General features: G+C 48.6%; 1 protein-coding gene across 5 annotated transcripts in view; it reads left to right on the forward strand.

The window, feature by feature from the left end:
- The window catches only part of SULF2 (sulfatase 2), a 128,710-nt gene that overhangs the window by 71,899 nt on the left and 40,092 nt on the right, over positions 1-16,719 (forward strand). For all 5 annotated transcript variants that reach the window (XM_032256063.1, XM_032256064.1, XM_032256065.1 and 2 more), the window contains exon 4: positions 12,539-12,690. In XM_032256063.1, coding sequence (XP_032111954.1) covers positions 12,539-12,690 — 152 coding nt within the window. The remainder of the gene's footprint in view (positions 1-12,538; positions 12,691-16,719) is intronic.

Below are 16,719 nucleotides of genomic sequence, written 5' to 3' on the forward strand. Positions count from 1 at the left end.
ATATTCATACATATGTGTATATATGTTATATATTCACACATGTATGTGTGTTTATATTCGTGTGTGTGTATATGTATATGTTGTGTATTTGTGCTTGTGTATATGTATTCATGTATGTGTGTATATATATGGGTTGTATATTTATGCATGTGCATAGACGTGTGTGTATACTGGTTCCAAAATATGAGGACAAATTGCCAAATCAAAGTGAATAAATATTTAATGAAATGGTGTAGCATGATTCAGCGAGTCAGCTCTGAAACATTTGGACTCTTAGAGAGTTGTTTGTCAATTACCTTTAATGTAGGATGTGGGTGGAGATGGTGTGGGATGAACATATACTGAAAGTTGCTGATGTCCTTAAAAAAGCCCTGTTGATATTTCCACCCAGATGGCCCGTTGTGGGGGAGAGAAAGTCCTTGGAAAGCAGTGGGTGCTTTATGTCCTGTCGGCTGCCTCTTGGGAGTCCCCTAGGACAGGTCGGGTCCTGTTTCACCTTTTGCATGCCTGTCAGCTCATCTGCATGCATAGCAGTGGGTGGTGGCGCACCGTCGTCTCACTCATTGCCAGCAAGCACGGGACGAAGTCCCTTGTCCCACAGCTAGGAGGTGGGAGATCCAGGATTCAAACTCAGACAGTCTGACTGCGGAGACACTTTGGCCACTCTGCCACATCACCACCTGTGTTACTGGGGAAAGGGGGGAACTAATGTCGGGAGGAGCAGTGTGATCCTGTGCTGGCCCAGCATAGCAGGGAGAGGTGGCCAAGGTTCCCAGTGGTTTCCGGTTGCAGGAGCCCTCTGTTTCCCCCATTGCCCTTGGCTATCCCCAGTGATACCTTGAGTGTCCCTGTACCAGGTTTATCACCAGCTAATCTTAGTCTCTGGTTGCCACGAGACACAGCTCTCACACACCACAAATGCAATTATCACAAGGCAATTTCAGTTAGATTTGGGGCTGGGAGAGAGAACAGAAGGGTCTCCTCCTCCCATAAGGCTCGGAATCGTTCCCCAGCAGCACTTAACTCAGACAAATGGAGAGGCAGCTGTGTGGAGCCTCCACCGCAGAGCTGCCTGCAGGGGAAGTGGCTGACCTGCTGGGTCACGAAGCAGGGTGCAGGAAGGATTTGGGGGGCTAGCGATCCCTGCCAAGGGGGCTGGGGGACTCCATTAAGCCAGATGTTAACAGCAAGAAGTTGGCTCTACAGGGGACCCGCCCATTGGTGGATAATGAAAATATAACCCTTAGTAGGCATTTGCTGTGTGCCAGTTCCAAGCAGTGTACAGCCATGTGTCACATGATGGGGATACATCCTGAGAAATGTGTCGTTAGCTGATTGTGTCATTGTGCAAAATCATGGAGTGCACTTACACACACCTAGGTGGCATGGCCCACTACACACCTAGGCTCTGTGGTGCAACCTATCATTCCTAGGCTACAGACCTCTACAGCATGTGACTGTAATGAATCCTGTAGGTGATGGTAACACAATGGGAAGTATTTGCGTGTCTAAACATACGTGAATGTATTAATAGAGTACAGTAAAAATATGATATTAGTGGGTATGGTGGCTCATGCCTGTAATCCCAGCACTTTGAGAGGCCAAGGCAGAGCCCAGGAGTTCCAAACCAGCCTGGGCAACATAGTGATACCTCATCTCTACTAAAAATTAAAACATTAGACTGGGCCCAGTGGCTCACGCCTGTAATCCCAGCACATTGGGAGGCCAAGGTGGGTGGATCATCTGAGGTCAGGAGTTTGAGACCAGCCTGACCAACATGGTAAAACCTTGTCCCTATTAAAAATTTTTTTAAAAAATCATCTGGGCATGATGGCAGACACCTGTAGTCCCAGCTACTTGGGAGGCTGAGGCAGAAGAATCACTTGAACCCAGGCAGCGGAGGTTGCAGTGAGCCCCGATCATGCCACTGCACTCCAGCCTGGGCGACAGAGTGAGACTGTCTCAAAAAAACACATTAGCCAGGGGTGGTGATGTGCATCTGTAGCTGCTCAGTACGCTGAGTTGGGAGGATCGCTTGAGCCCAGGAGTTTGAGGTTTCAGCGAGCCATGATCACACCACTGCACTCCAGCCTGAGCATCAGAGCAAGATCATAGCTCCACAAAAAAGGTATTGTAATGTTATGGGACCACCATTGTTTATAGTCCGTCATTGGCCAAAATGTCATCTATACATACATTCTCATAGCAACCCTCTGAGGTAGATATTGTTATTAACTCCATTTGACAGCTGGGGAAACTGAGGTAATAAGAGGTTAAAAGACTTGCCTAAGGACCCAGGGCTTTGAGTGTCGTAATATATTTCCACTAGCTCCTTTAATATGAAGGGCTTTCTTTTTTGTTCAGCATCATTTCCTTAGGAAGATAATCCTTTTCATCACAACTACTACTTCATTTGTGTCACTTAAGTCTGCCTTCAACTAAGGTCTTCTGGTTATGTATAGAGTCTGTCAAACATTGACACCATCAACATTCCCATGGTCAGCTTCCCTTTCTTCTACAATTCCACTTTACTTTAAAGCTTCCATTTCAGCATCTTTACTTTTCATTTCTTCGCTGGGCTTCATCTCTGTTGGCCAGTTCTCTCCTTCATGATCCACTTTTGTAAACTGCCTTGTAGATGTATGACTGAGAGGCAAGGAGGTCACACCACTACACGCTTTGCTGTCTGTGCATGAACTGAATCACAGAAGCACAGTGACCAAACACCTGTAATAGACTTTGTGAGAAGCCACATGCTGGGCCATTGATCACAATGTGCATCTGTCGTATACAGCGACCTGTGCACTGAAGGGTGAGCAGTGACGTTTGTCCTTTATGCCATTCCTCACAGTTAGTAATATAACCGTGGTAGCTAAGTTTAACCCGTGTTGCAGGGGGACTGGTGTTATTTAACTGAGCTGTGAACGCTAAAGCTCGTGCATGTTGGAACCATGCAGGGCGAGGGCAGCCTGTGACTAGCTGCTCCTCTTGTCATCATTGTCTTTGTCCCTTCCATCCTCATTGTTGTGTCATTGTTGCTTTTCCTTTGCACCACAGAGGCCCATGCGCCATCCTAGCCAGTTTAGAATCCACCTCTAATTAACTGTCATCACTTCTCCCAGGTTACCACCATCCTATTTGAAATTCCAAAGGGATCCTTTGTTGGGCTCACAGGGAATTTTGCCTTACACCAGGGGCTTGTAGACCCTTTCTGCAAACAGCCGCATAGTAAATATTTTAGACTTGCACCCCCACCTCCACCACCTCTGTTGCAACAACTCAACTGTGCCATTGTAGTGTGGATTCAGCCATAATGATGTGTAAACAAATGGAGTGGCTGTGTTCCAATAAAGCTTTATTTATAAAATCAGGCAGCAGGCCAGATGTGGCTTGCCAAACCCTGTGCTATGCTAAGCATCTTGGGTCTTTTAATTGCAGGTGAAAGAACTGAAACTAAGCAAATAAAACAACACAAAAGTGGAGTGGGTGTGGTTTATGGATTTGCATAACTCAGTGTTTCTCAGCTTCAGCACTAGTGATATTTTGAGCAAGATACTTCTTTATTATGGGTGCTGCCTTGTGCATTATTGGAGTTCTAGGAGCATCCCGGCCCTCTGCCCGCTGGATGCCAATAGCAGCCCTTCAACACCCAGTTGTGATAAGCAAAAATGTCTCCATTGCCCAGTGTTCTCCGATTGAAAACCACTGATAAATCTGAAAATGCTGGCATCAGAACTGGTTTCAGGCCAGGCATGGTGGCTCACACCTGTTATCCCAGGACTTTAGGAGGCCGAGGCAGGCAGATCACCTGAGGTCAGGATTTCAAGACCAGTCTGGCCAACATGGTGAAACCCCATCTCTACTAAAAATACAAAAATTAGCTGGGTGTGGTGGCAGGCACCTGTAATCCCAGCTACTCGGGAGGCTGAGGCAGGAGAATCACTTGAACTCCGGAGGCGGAGATTGCAGTAAGCTGAGATCACGTCACTGCACTCCAGCCTGGGGGACAAAGTGAGACTTTGTCTCAAAAAAAAAAAAAAAAAAAGAAAGAAAAGTGGTTTCAGGTAAGAGTGGATCCCCAGGGGCTCAAACCAGCATCTCTCTGTCTCTGTCTGTCTCTGTCTTTCCCACCTCTGCATGTTTCCATATTGCTTCACACACACACAGACTCCTCCCTCTTGGTGGCAAGATGGCTGCCAGCAGCTTCAGTTACATATCCCACCAGCTCCAATCCCTGAGGAAGAAGACATTCTCTTTGCTGGTAGCTCCCCAAAAATCCCAGGGCTGACTGTCTGCAGTTGGCCCAGCTTGGGTCACATGCCTTTCCCTGGACTAACCAGTTTTCCCATGATCACCAGCGGAGTGTGGTACTGATGGGTCAGTCAAGGATTTGCACACATCCCTGGAGTCAGGACTCAAGGTCAGCCTGTGTGTACTTAAATAAGGAAGTGTCGGTGCCCAAAGGATACCAGTCAGAGCCAGGCAGGTGAGGCCTCCACCCAGTGCCTGGCACACAGGAGGCAGTAAGTGCACTGGCCTTTCAGTGGATGCCAGCAAGCTCATTGTCAATGGCCTTTCCTGGCTTGTCATTAATTCCTCTTAATCTGCCTGCCAAATGTTCTACCCCCACACCAACCCCCAGCTTGCCCCTCCTCTCGTGCTGTCCCCGCCTCCAAAGCTCAGCGAATCCAAGCTTCCCAGGCACCAGCCACCTGCCACAATTCGGGCTGTGCTTTTAATCCTGGTTTTAATTCTAGCTGGTTCTCTTGGCTGTGTTTCCCAGCCCAGGAGCCCCAGGGCCCATGCTAATTTGCTTCTCCCACCTCGACTGGTGCTGGAATAACCATTTTTAAAAGGGCCTTTGGGAAATCTAATCAAATGAGAGCAAAATCTAATTTGGCACTAAAAGCCTCTGACAAGTTATTTTCTAGGGCCTGGTGGAGCCTGAATAATACACTCTTTTTGGGTTTTTAAGGGCTGGGGACTGGAGAAAGGAAAGACATGTGAAAGGGGAGATTCTAGCAGAGGAAACAGCTTGGGACATGCTGACATCCGTGGCATTGAAAAGAATGGGCAGGAGAAGGACTCCCACACACTCCCCGTGAAGAAATTCTGATCCCAGCAGCCAGGCCAACAAGCTAAACTCTAGCATTCATCAGAAAGACCTTGGCCCAAGTCTGCGGGAACCAGTAGGTTCACCGGGTGGGGACTTGGAAGATGCGGGAGTGTGGCGGGGAACCTAGTTCCCCAGTGGGGAGTTCAGTGCAGCCTTTTTCTCTGGCTTTGGGTTCACTTTTCTGCAAACTGAGGGGGTGAAAAATCTGTGCTTCTTAAATGGCGTGTGGTCTGGGCTTGGGACATGCTGACATCCGTGGCAATGTGTCAAAAGTTGTGGACCTGTTTCCAGGAAAACGCACACAGAAGGCACAATCTGGCAGGCGACATTCCAGGAGCGGCGCACACCCTCATTCGTGTTCCCCATCGTGTTTCCTGTCACCACGCCTCATTACAGTCTCCAGGGCCCTATGGGATCTGTCTGCTCTTCCCTGTGATGTCATTCCCTCCCGTCCTCATTGTCCCCCTTGGGTTCCTCGATGCCCCCACGCTTGTTCCGGCCTCAGGACCTTTGCACCTGGCCGTTCCCTCTGCCTGGAGCAGTTTTCCTCGCATCCCCTCTGCCTCCTCCCCATCAGCCCAGCGCGGCCTCTCACAGCAGCAAGTGGGGCCACTCTGCCCCGTCATTCTCCTCTGTTTTCTTCATTACATCCGTCACCATTTCACACTAGAACATCAGCTGCCCGAGGGCGGAGGAGTCTCTGGTGGTCTTGTTACTCCTGTGATTCCAGTGCTGGGACAGCTCTCTGCATGCCGTAGGTGTTTAATAAATACTGTCAAATGGATATAGGCATGCATCCCTTCCCTAGGGAAGCAGGACCCCAAGTTCAGCAAGTTCAAGTGCCACCATCATGATGTTTACCATGCCCAGGTATGCTGATTCTGTTGTTATCATTTTGCCCCAAATGGTTTTACTCTTTGGACTTCAGTTGTTTCAAAAGGAATCTTTTTCATCACTGCCAATATTGTTTGCCATGAGTAGCAAGTGTTGGGGCTCTGTAGGGGATGTAAGCAAAATGCAGGTAATAAAAGCAAGATCTGGTATAAAGAAAGTGATTTTTTTTATTCCAAAGCTAGCTTAGGAGAAAAAGTACAGTCTTCCTGCCTTAAGGGTACTGCTTTGCTTTTGGAGCAGAAAGGAGGTGCTTTTGTTTGTTGGTTGGTTGGTTGTTTTGAGACAGTCTTGCTCTTGTTGCCCAGGCTGGTGTGCAGTGGCCTGATCTCGGCTCACCGCAGTCTCTACCTCCCAGGTTCAAGCAATTCTCTGGCCTTAGCCTCCCGAGTAGCTGAGATTACAGGCATGCGCCACCACATCCGGCTAATTTTATATTTTTAGTAGAGACGGGGTTTCTTCATGTGGGTCAGTCTGGCCTCGAACTCCCGATGTCAGGTGATCACCCACCTCAGCCTCACAAAGTGCTGGGATTAGGAGTGAAAGGGGGCCTGGCATGAATGGATGGCACACAGGGGAGGAAGTGAGTGGTGGGGGGTCCGCGTATCTCACTTGAATACATAGTCTGCTGGGAAGTCAGCTGGCAGCCACTGGTGCCTTTATGAGTGGAACTAGGTTGTAAGGGTGGCCAGAAGCTCTCCACCTGGGAGGGGTTTTGCAGCTGGCATACTTTGGGCTGTAGATGGACCATTGTCTCTCCGGGCAACCTCCCAGTGAGTGAGAGTTCCCCAGAGCCTCTAAGCGCATGGCTAGATGAACTTGCCCTGTAGAGAGTGTCTGGTGTAGAGGAGGTACAGGTTATAATTGCATTTCTAAAGGGCTAAGTGGGAAGTGAGGCACAGGGGAAATGGAGAAAAGAGAAGAGTGAAAAATAAAAAAACTCGGCCAGGCGCGGCGGCTCACACCTGTAATCTCAGCACTTTGGGAGGCCGAGGCAGGTGGATCACCTGAGGTCAGGAGTTAAAGACCAGCCTGGCCCATATGGCAAAACCCTGTCTCTATTAAAAATGCAAAAAATTGCCGGGTGCGGTGGCTCAAGCCTGTAATCCCAGCACTGTGGGAGGCCGAGGCGGGTGGATCACGAGGTCAAGAGATCGAGACCATCCTGGTCAACATGGTGAAACCCCGTCTCTACTAAAAATACAAAAAATTAGCTGGGCATGGTGGTGTGTGCCTGTAATCCCAGCTACTCAGGAGGTTGAGGCAGGAGAATTGCCTGAACCCAGGAGATGGAGGTTGCGGTGAGCCGAGATCGCGCCATTGCACTCCAGCCTGGGTAACAAGAGGGAAACTCCATCTCAAAAAAAAAAAAAAAAAAAAAAGCAAAAATTAGCCGATCGTGGTGGCAGGCACCTGTAATCCCAGCTACTTGGGAGGCTGAGGCAGGAGAATCACTTGAACCCAGGAGGCAGAGTTTGCAGTGAGCCGAGATCACACCACTGCCCTCCAGCCTGGGTGACAAGAGCCAGGCTCCATCTCAAAAAAAAAAAAAAAAATAGTAATAACAAAACTCATCTTTTTTTAGAAAAATAGGAATACCAATTTATGAGGGAGCTTATTAAAATTTACCCTCTTCCTTGTTGAGGTCCTGAGCCAATTAAGAAATCAAACCCAAGAGTCAGCAGATGACAGTCAGCACTGTACTCTGATGAATCTGGTGCAGGCTGGGTTTGAGGGCATGGCTTCCTTCTGAGGGCGTTTGGGCTTCCTGACCAAACTCCAGAGTGTGGCAGACTCACCACTGACACAGGTCCACACCTCTCCTCCCCATGCAGACAGGACAAGCCTCCTGAAAACTAGCACTCCCTGGGGGCAGCTGACTCCCCAGAGGAAAAGCAAGGGAAGGATTGGGCTGGGCATGCCCAGTTTGGCCCTCCAAATCCACTAGACACATGCCAGGGGTCAGCAAATCACAGCCCATGGACCTCACCTGGCCTTCCATTTGTTTTTATAAATAAAGTTTTATCAGAACAGAGCCCCACCCACCTGTTTATGTCTTGTCTGTGACTTTTTTTTTTTCTTTTTAACAATAGCAGGGTTTCATAGTTACCACAGAGACCCTCTGACCCACAAATCCTAAAATATTTACTATCTGGGCTTTCACAGGAAACGTGTGAAAGGTGACCTCTGCTGTACAGCTAGTGTTCGACTTACGACCACAATTGGTTCCGACAGACCGGTCGTAACACGATTTGGTCGTAAGTTGAGTAGGCTATATGCACGCGGAGATGGTAGTGCTGCCGGAAGCTGATCTGCACTGTCGTACGCCCAGCTGGGCAACGTTTGCGCTGCCAGATGCGGAGCAGTCGTGGCTAGCGATTGTGGTCATAAAGTCGAATGGTCGTAAGTTGCATAGGTCGTAAGTCGATCAATACCTGTATATTGTTTGTCCCCTCAGAGGAGGTACAGGACAGCATGGAGAGAGGCCAGGAGTGTTGCCGAAGCAGAGCCCCCAGCGTGGAGGGCAGCGTCAGAGGTGGGGGACGAGGTCACTGCGTTTAGGAAATCTTATTTCCTGAGCTGCACTTGGTCTCCAGGGGTCTTCTCACAATATGGCTCTAAAGACCTGAGGGTGAGCTGCGGGAGTGTGGGACTATGGGCAGGTTTATTTAAATAAGATAGGGTTTCTCAGCAGAGCATGGTGGCTCACGCCTGTAATCCCAGAACTTTGGGAGGCTGAGGCAGGTGGATCACTTGAGGTCCGGAGTTTGAGACCAGCCTGGCCAACATGGGGAAACCCTATCTCTACTAAAAATACAAAAATTAGCCTGGCATCGTGGTGCACACCTGTGATCCCAGCTACTCGGGAGGCTGAGACAGGAGAGTCGCTTTGACCCAGGAGGCGAAGGTTGCAGTGAGGCGAGATCACGCCATTGCACTCCAGCCTGGGCGACAGAGCAAGACCTTCTCTCAAAAAGAAAGCAGGGAGGGGAATTTCCCGGATTAGGCACTGCTGACATTTTGTCCTGGGTCAGTCTTGGTCGTGTGGGGCTGTCATCTGCAACAGAGAATACTGAGCAGCATCCCTGGCCTCCACCCTCCCGATACCAGCAGCACACCAAGTTCTGATGAAACCAAAAATGTCTCCAGACGTTGCCATGTGTCTCCTGGGGACAGAGATGAACCCGCTTCCAGCCAAGAGCCACTGCTTTGACGAGCTGGATGCATCGAGGCCTCTCCAACATGCCAGGTGCCAGAGAAAGAGACGTGCAGGCCTTGAGCTTGCCCAGGACTCCCATGCTGCCTCCCACTCAGTTACTCCCTGACACCCAGCCAGGGACGCCCAGTTGCTGTTTAATTAGGCACCCACCACCTAATTACATTCGCTCTGAAAACTGGATGTGACTCAGACTCAGAGACGGTGCAGCCGGTTCCCCGCCTCCTCCTCTGTAGAACGCCAGGTTCTTTCCGTCTATTTTTGTTCCATCCTCCCACACAAAGGGAGGTTCCACCCGGACCTTACCTCCGAGGCTGCTGGGGGATCCTCCCTTCCTATTCTCACCTCCCCTGTGTACCCAGAGCCTTCTGCCTCTGGAGCGGCCACCTCCAACCCTGCATGGTGGGCAAGTCATTTAACGAGGTGCTTCCCCTTGCCGTGTACTTTGGGGGTTCCAGAATCCAGCTGCTTGGGTTCCTAAGGGGTCTTCCCACTCCTGGAAAGTGTCAGCCACCTGCCAGGTCACCAGGAAAACCCCTGCAGAGGGAACCAGCCCTATTGAATCTCACCCAGGCCAGGTGGCTCTCCCCTTTCTCTGAGGACACAGGTGGAGGGGTTGTCCTCTCCTCTGGGGGTACCAGACCCCCGCCCCACCCACTCTCCTCCTTCCTCTGGGCGTTCACCTCCCCTGCCTTTCTCTTCCCCTCCTGGGTTCTCAGCCGAGCACCCAGCTGTCTGTTAGCAACATCTCCTTACATCCCTACAACCACCTTGAATGCCTGTATTCTGCGCTGTCAACAATACTCATCAGGAATCTCGGTGTCACAGTATCCTCATCTAGAAAGAGAGGACTAGAATACAATTGCTGTCTCTAGACTCAGATTTTCCCATTTCTTAAATATGGCTTTATAGATTATGATTTTTTTTTTAAACAGAGTCTCTGTCACCCAGGCTGGAGTGCAGTGCAGTGGCGCGATCTCAGCTCACTGCAACCTCTGCCTCCCGGGTTCAAGCAATTCTCCTTCCTCAGCCTCCTGAGTAGCTGGGACTATTGGCACGTGCCACCATGCCCAGTTAATTTTTGTATTTTTAATAGAGACAAGGTTTCACCATGTTGGTCAGGATGGTCTCAGTCTCTTGACCTTGTGATCACCCACCTCGGCCTCCCAAAGTGCTGGGACTGCAGGCGTGAGCCACTGTGCCCAGCCTATAGATTATTAAAAATTGCACATGCAAGCCAGGTACCATGGCTTATGCTTGTAATCTCAGCACTTTGGGAGATTGAGGCAGGCCGATTGCTTGAGGTCAGCCTGTGCAACATGGTGAAACTCCTTCTCTACAAAAATAAGCTAGTCATAGTGGCATGCGCCTGTAGTCCTAGCTACTTGGGAGGCTGAGGTGGGGTGAGCACTTGAGCCTGGGAGGTTGAGGCTTCAGTGAGCCGTGATTGTGCCACTATACTCCAGCCTGAGTGGCAGAGTGAGACTTGTCTCAAAAAAAAATATGTGCATGTGAAATAAAAACAGAAGAGAAAGAGATCTTGCCTGTCTCCTCATCACAGATAATTTTTAGGCACATTGCTTTCCCGATGAATTAGGGTGATTTTCTTTAAGCTTTGTCATTGATGTAAAGCGTGCATGTGGAAAAGTGCACGGCTCCCAGATGACCAGGTCAGTGAGGTGTCACCAACTGAACCACCTGCTCCAGCAAGAAACAGAACAAGACCATCACCCGAGAAACCCCCAAGCTCTCACCAACCCTCCCCCCGTCTCCAGGACACCCACTGTTTTTATTCTAACACCATAGATTAGTTTGGCCTGTTCTTGGATTTCACATATATGAGATCACACAGCATGTATTCTTTTGTATCTGGTTGATTTCTCTTAAGGTTGTTAGGTTGTTGAGATGGATCAATGTTCTTGAATGTAGCACTGGGTCTTTCATTCAAGTTTCAGTGTAGTCTTCCATTCTAAAAATATGCAACAATTTCTTTACCCATCCTTTTGTTGATAAACGTTTCATTTGTTTCTACTTATTTAGTATTATAAATGTGCCACCATGAACACTTCTTATACCTGACTTTACGTGAATGTGTGAATACTTTTCTGTTGGGTAAATAACCAAGATTTAAATTGCTGGATAGAAGTTATTAATGAGATCAGATGTAGCAGACACAGCCAAAGAGGTTCCCCCGTGGATGGACCAGTCGGCTCGAGTTTTCCCGCATTCCCACCAGACTCAAGCGAGACCCCGTCTCCAATAAAAATTTTAAAAAGACACACTATATTGCAAATGGCTTTAATATTTTGATAACCATATTTCCAAACAATTGATTTTCTCTGTAATCCTGTATCTTGTATTCAATGCATGTAAGAGGGCTGGAGATGGGATCCATTGCTCTGCGTCCCACAGGGCTCCACGGCAGAGCAGGTGTGCGGACCTCGGGTGCATAGTGGTTTAATACTAAGTGTTGCCCATTTTTTTAATGTTAGCCATTCCAGTTTGCTGTGTAGTAGACAGAATCCAAGGGATCCATGAACTTCAGTGGGAAAAAAAATTGCAGTCTGGTTTTCACTAACCTACAGCTGAAATTTAGCATTTGCTTCCAATATGAACATAGGCCGTAAACCACAATTTGTTGGCAGAGTCTGTAGTTTTGTCATCTGTAGAAATCACCAGTATTGTAATGTCCCATTGCAGTTGTTGCAGATATGACAAAATCAAATATTTTCACGCTTAACTATTTTGAGATGATCGCTCTCTGCAAGGTGTTAAAAGACACACTAGGCCAGGTGCGGTGACTCACGCCTATAATCCCAGCACTTTGGGAGGCCAAGGCAGCCGGATCACCTGAGGTCAGGAGTTCCAGACCAGCCTGGTCAACATGGTGAAACTCCATCTCTACTAAAAATACCAAAAATTAGCTGGGCTTTGTGGTGGTGGATGCCTGTAATCCCATACTCGGGAGGCTGAGACAGGAGAATTGCTTGAACCAGAAGGCAGAGGTTGCAGTGAGCCGAGACCGTGCCATAGCACTCCAGCCTGGGCAACAGAGCAGGGCTCTGCCTCAGATAAAGGTGAAAATAGAAGACACACTGTATCGCAAATGCTTTTAATATTTTGATAACCATATTTCCAAACAACTGACTTTCTCTGTAATCCTGTATCCTGTATTCAATGCATGTATCCATTGGCTCTTCCAGCGGGCTCCATGGCAGAGCAGGTGTGCGTGTTGAGGCCTCGGGCACACAATGGTTTAATAAACATCGTCAAGCACATTCTCACGTGGCCTCCTGATCCCATTCCCTCCACAGCTTTCTTCGGGAAGTATCTTAATGAATACAACGGCTCCTATGTGCCGCCCGGCTGGAAGGAGTGGGTCGGACTTCTTAAAAACTCCCGCTTTTATAACTACACGCTCTGCCGGAACGGGGTGAAAGAGAAGCACGGCTCCGACTACTCCAAGGTAAGCCGCGACCTCTCTGGGCCTGGGCGAGGCTGCGTGGCCCAGGAGCCAGACTGCCTGTGTTCGGATTGTGACTTTGACACTTAAATGTGTCACCTTAAGCATTTTACATACATCTCCTTCTTCTCCGTTTTTCACCTCTCAGCCAGGCACAGTGGGTCATGCCTGTAATCCCAGCACCTTGGGAGGCTGAGGTACGCGAATCACTTGAGCCCAGGAGTTCAAGACCAGCCTGGGCAACATGGCGAGACCCTGTCTCTACAAAAAAAAGTACAAAACTTAGCCAGATGTGGTGGCACATGCCTGTGGTCCCAGCTACTGGAAAGGCTGAGCTGGGAGGATTGCTTTAGCCTGGGAGTCTGAGGCTGCAGTGAGCCAAGATCTTGCCACTGCTCTTCAGCCTGGGTGACAGGGCAAGACTCTCTTTAAATAAGAAAAGAAAAGAAAAATGTGTGCATTTCTCAAAGAGTAGTCTCTGTTTCCAAGAATTTGGTTTTTTTAACATTTTGCTGAGGCAGAATATTCTTACAGAAAATATATATACAGAGTGTACCATTCAAAGCCTTGTCGTAAAAGCAACAGACGTGTAATGAGCACCCAGCTAGGCCAAGAAGAGAATGTCACCACCACCCCCAGAAGTCCCCTCATGGAATTCCCCCCACTCGACACCCTTCCCATGAGGATAACAGTGATTCAGACTCCCAGCATTATAGATTCACCCTGCATCTGGCTTCTCGTGCCCAGGATTACGTTGACTTCATTTTCGCCACACAGCGCTCCATCATGCGCTTACACCACAATTTGTTTATTTCTTCTACTTTTATTGGGCATTTATGTACATCCAGTTTGGGGTTATTACAAATGGTGCTGCTGAGCAGAGTCTAGAACCTGGCTCCGGGTAAGCCTGCGGGCTCATTTCTGTTATATATGTTCCTCACAGCGGCATTGCTGAGCACAGGGCGTGTGCGTGTTTAGCGTTGGTGGGTGCTGTCTGAGCATTTGCAGAAATGCTTGATCCTCAGTCATAGTTTTTTCTGTTTGTTATTTAAGATTGACATGAGGTAACATACACAGATCTTAAGTGGATGGCTTGATGAATTTCCACATACGTGTGCATCTGTTTCACCACAGCTCAGATCAAGACATAGAGCATTTCCAGAAGACTCCCTGGGACCCCTCTCCAGTCATAACCCCCACCCTGGGGATGACGTCTAGGTCAGGAGTTTGAGACCAGCCTGGCCAAAGAAGAAGTGAAACCCCATCTTCACTAAAAATACAAAAGTTAGCTGGGTGTGGTGGCGGACACCCGTAATCCCGGTTACTCGGGAGGCTGAGGCAGGAGAATCACCCAAACCAAAGGAGGCAGAGGTTACGGTGAGCCGAGATCGTGCTGCTGCACTCCAGCCTGGGAGACAGAGCAAGACTCCATCTCAAAAAAAAAAAAATGTTGTGCCAGTTTACAGTCCCAGCCAGAAATGGGAGGTGCTCTGCCTCCCTTATCAACACTTGGTGTTGTCTTTTTTAACAGGGCTGCTTTGCTGGGTGGGTAGTGGTATTTGATTATGGTTTTACCACAAAAGTTTTTGAGGGTCACATGAGTTAACACGTGTAGGACATTAGAAGAGCCCCCTTGCACGTAATAAATACTCAGTATGTCGTAGCTTACATCAGAGCAACAAATGTTTCTGTAAAGGGCCAGATACTAAGTATTTTAGGCTTCACAAGGCATACAGTCCACGTTAACACTGCTGAAGTCTGCCATTGTCGTATCTGAAATACTATCGTACTTGCAGATAGTATACAAGCAAATAAACATGGCCGTGCTGCAAGGAAGCTTTGTTTACCAAAACAGGCAGCGGACCTGCTTGGTTGTAGCTTGCTGACCCCTGGCTTAGATGATGATGAGGATGAGGAGAAGGAGGAGAGGCTGACAGTGATGTTTCATTTATTCCCATTTTAAAAGAAATAAGGAAATGAACAAAGCTTCCTGCCCCATCTAAATCATCAAAGTCAGCTCTGACATCCCCCCACAGCTCATACACGTCGTTCCCCAGACCATCTGCCAAATCCATCCCTCTTTCTCTTTTCCCATCCCCACTGCCATTAGCCCTGGGCCCAGCTTGCTGTGACTTCCCAGGTTAATAACAGTCACTAGAGAACAGGTGATCACTGACAGAGAGTAGCGTGCCAGGAGGGAGTGAACGATAGGGAGTGGTGGGGACTGTGGAGGAGGTTTCTGTCCAAAAGGGGCTGGTCGGGCCCAGGTAGAACTGTGGGCCCAGATGGCCAGCGTTCCTGATTCCTCAACAGAAGCCACAAATTTGTATGTTTTACCTATGAAATCTCCTGATTTGTAAATATGGGCACCAAACTCAGACTCTTCTGAAAGCCTGCGTGAATCAGGCAGGCCTGACCGCAGTGCTGCGGCCCTTGCAGCCCATCACATTGTTCTTCCTGCACTGTACAGTGAGCTTCACATCTGGGGTTGGTGAGATCACGTTCAGAACCCCAGCCTTGACTCATGTTATGTGATCTTGGACGGGCTACTTATTCCTAAGAGCCTCCACTCCCAAATCTGGAAAACTAGCATACCCTTGCGTACTTAATCATGTGCATTTATTGAGCACCTACTGTGTGCCAGGCACTGTGCTGGGAGTCAAACACGTAGTACGTCCGCTATTCGCAAGAGTCATACGAGAGGAGTGGACTAGTCAAACTTGATTCCATTATTCATTCACTACCTCAACAAATATTCATTGAGAGCCTGCCATGTGCCAGGCACCATGCCCAGTGCTGGCTATTCCAGGGTGCATGAAAACAGACCCAGTCACAGTCCTCCTGGAGCTCACAGTCTGGCATGTGAAGATGTGATATAAACTACTGAGTGATGTGCATTAATGCACACACACACACACAGACACATCACACCTCTCTATTTTGTCATCCCCAGTATGAGCCATTTCAGCCTCAAACTTGCTAGTTATTACAATCATCTCAGGTTTTTTTTGTTGTTGTTTTTTTGTTTGTTTGAGATGGAGTCTTGCTCTGTCGCCCAGGCTGGAGTACAATGGCGTGATCTTGGCTCACTGCAACCTCTGCCTCCCAGGTTCAAGCAGTTCTCATGCCTCAGCCTCCTGAGTAGCTGGGATTACAGGCGAGCACCACCACACCTGGCTAATTTTTGTATCTTTAGTAGAGACAGGTTTTCACCATGTTGGCCAGGCTGGTCTCGAACTCCTGACCTCAGGCGATCCACCCGCCTCGGCCTCCAAAAGTGCTGAGATTACAGGTGTGAGCCACCGCACCTGGCCTTCCGTTTTTTTTTGTTTGTTTGTTTGTTTTTTTGTTGTTTTGTTTTTTCTTCTTCAACTTTTCTGGGGCACATGGGCAGCTTTGTCAGAAAGGGGAAGTGCATGCTGCTGGGGTTTGGAGTACAATTGAACCCATTTTCCAAGTGGTGAGCACAATACCCAGCAGGTGGTTTTTCAGCCCTTGCCCCTCATCCTCTCTCTTTGCCCTGTTTCCTGGCATGTAAAGATGTAATATAAACTTTTTTTATTTTTTTGAGATGGAGTTTCGCTCTGTTGGCCAGGCTGGAGTGCAGTGGTGGGATCTCAGCTCACTGTAACCTCCGCCTCCTGGGTTAAAGCAATTCCCTGCCTCAGCCTAGACAACATAGAACATCTGTCCTTCTGCCCCATTTCCTTCCCCCTCTTGTATTCCCGAGTGTCTGTTGTTCCCCTCTTTATGTCCATGAGTGCCCAATGTTTAGCTCCCACTTATAAATGAGAACACGTGCCTTTCTGTGTTCATGCTACTTTGCTTAGGATAATGGCCTCCAGCTTCATCCATGTTACTCTGCAAAGGACATGACTTCATTCTCTTTGAAGGCTGTGTAGTACTCCATGGTGTATATGTGTAGTACTCCATGGTGTATATGTGTAGTACTCCATGGTGTATATGTGTCACATTTTCTTTACGCAGTCTACCACTGATGGGCATCTGGGTTGGTTCCATGTCTTTGCTATT

Source organism: Sapajus apella, unplaced genomic scaffold (genome assembly GCF_009761245.1).
Source record: "Sapajus apella isolate SASKATOON/1434 unplaced genomic scaffold, GSC_monkey_1.0 scaffold92, whole genome shotgun sequence".
NCBI classification, from domain to species: Eukaryota; Metazoa; Chordata; class Mammalia; order Primates; family Cebidae; genus Sapajus; species Sapajus apella.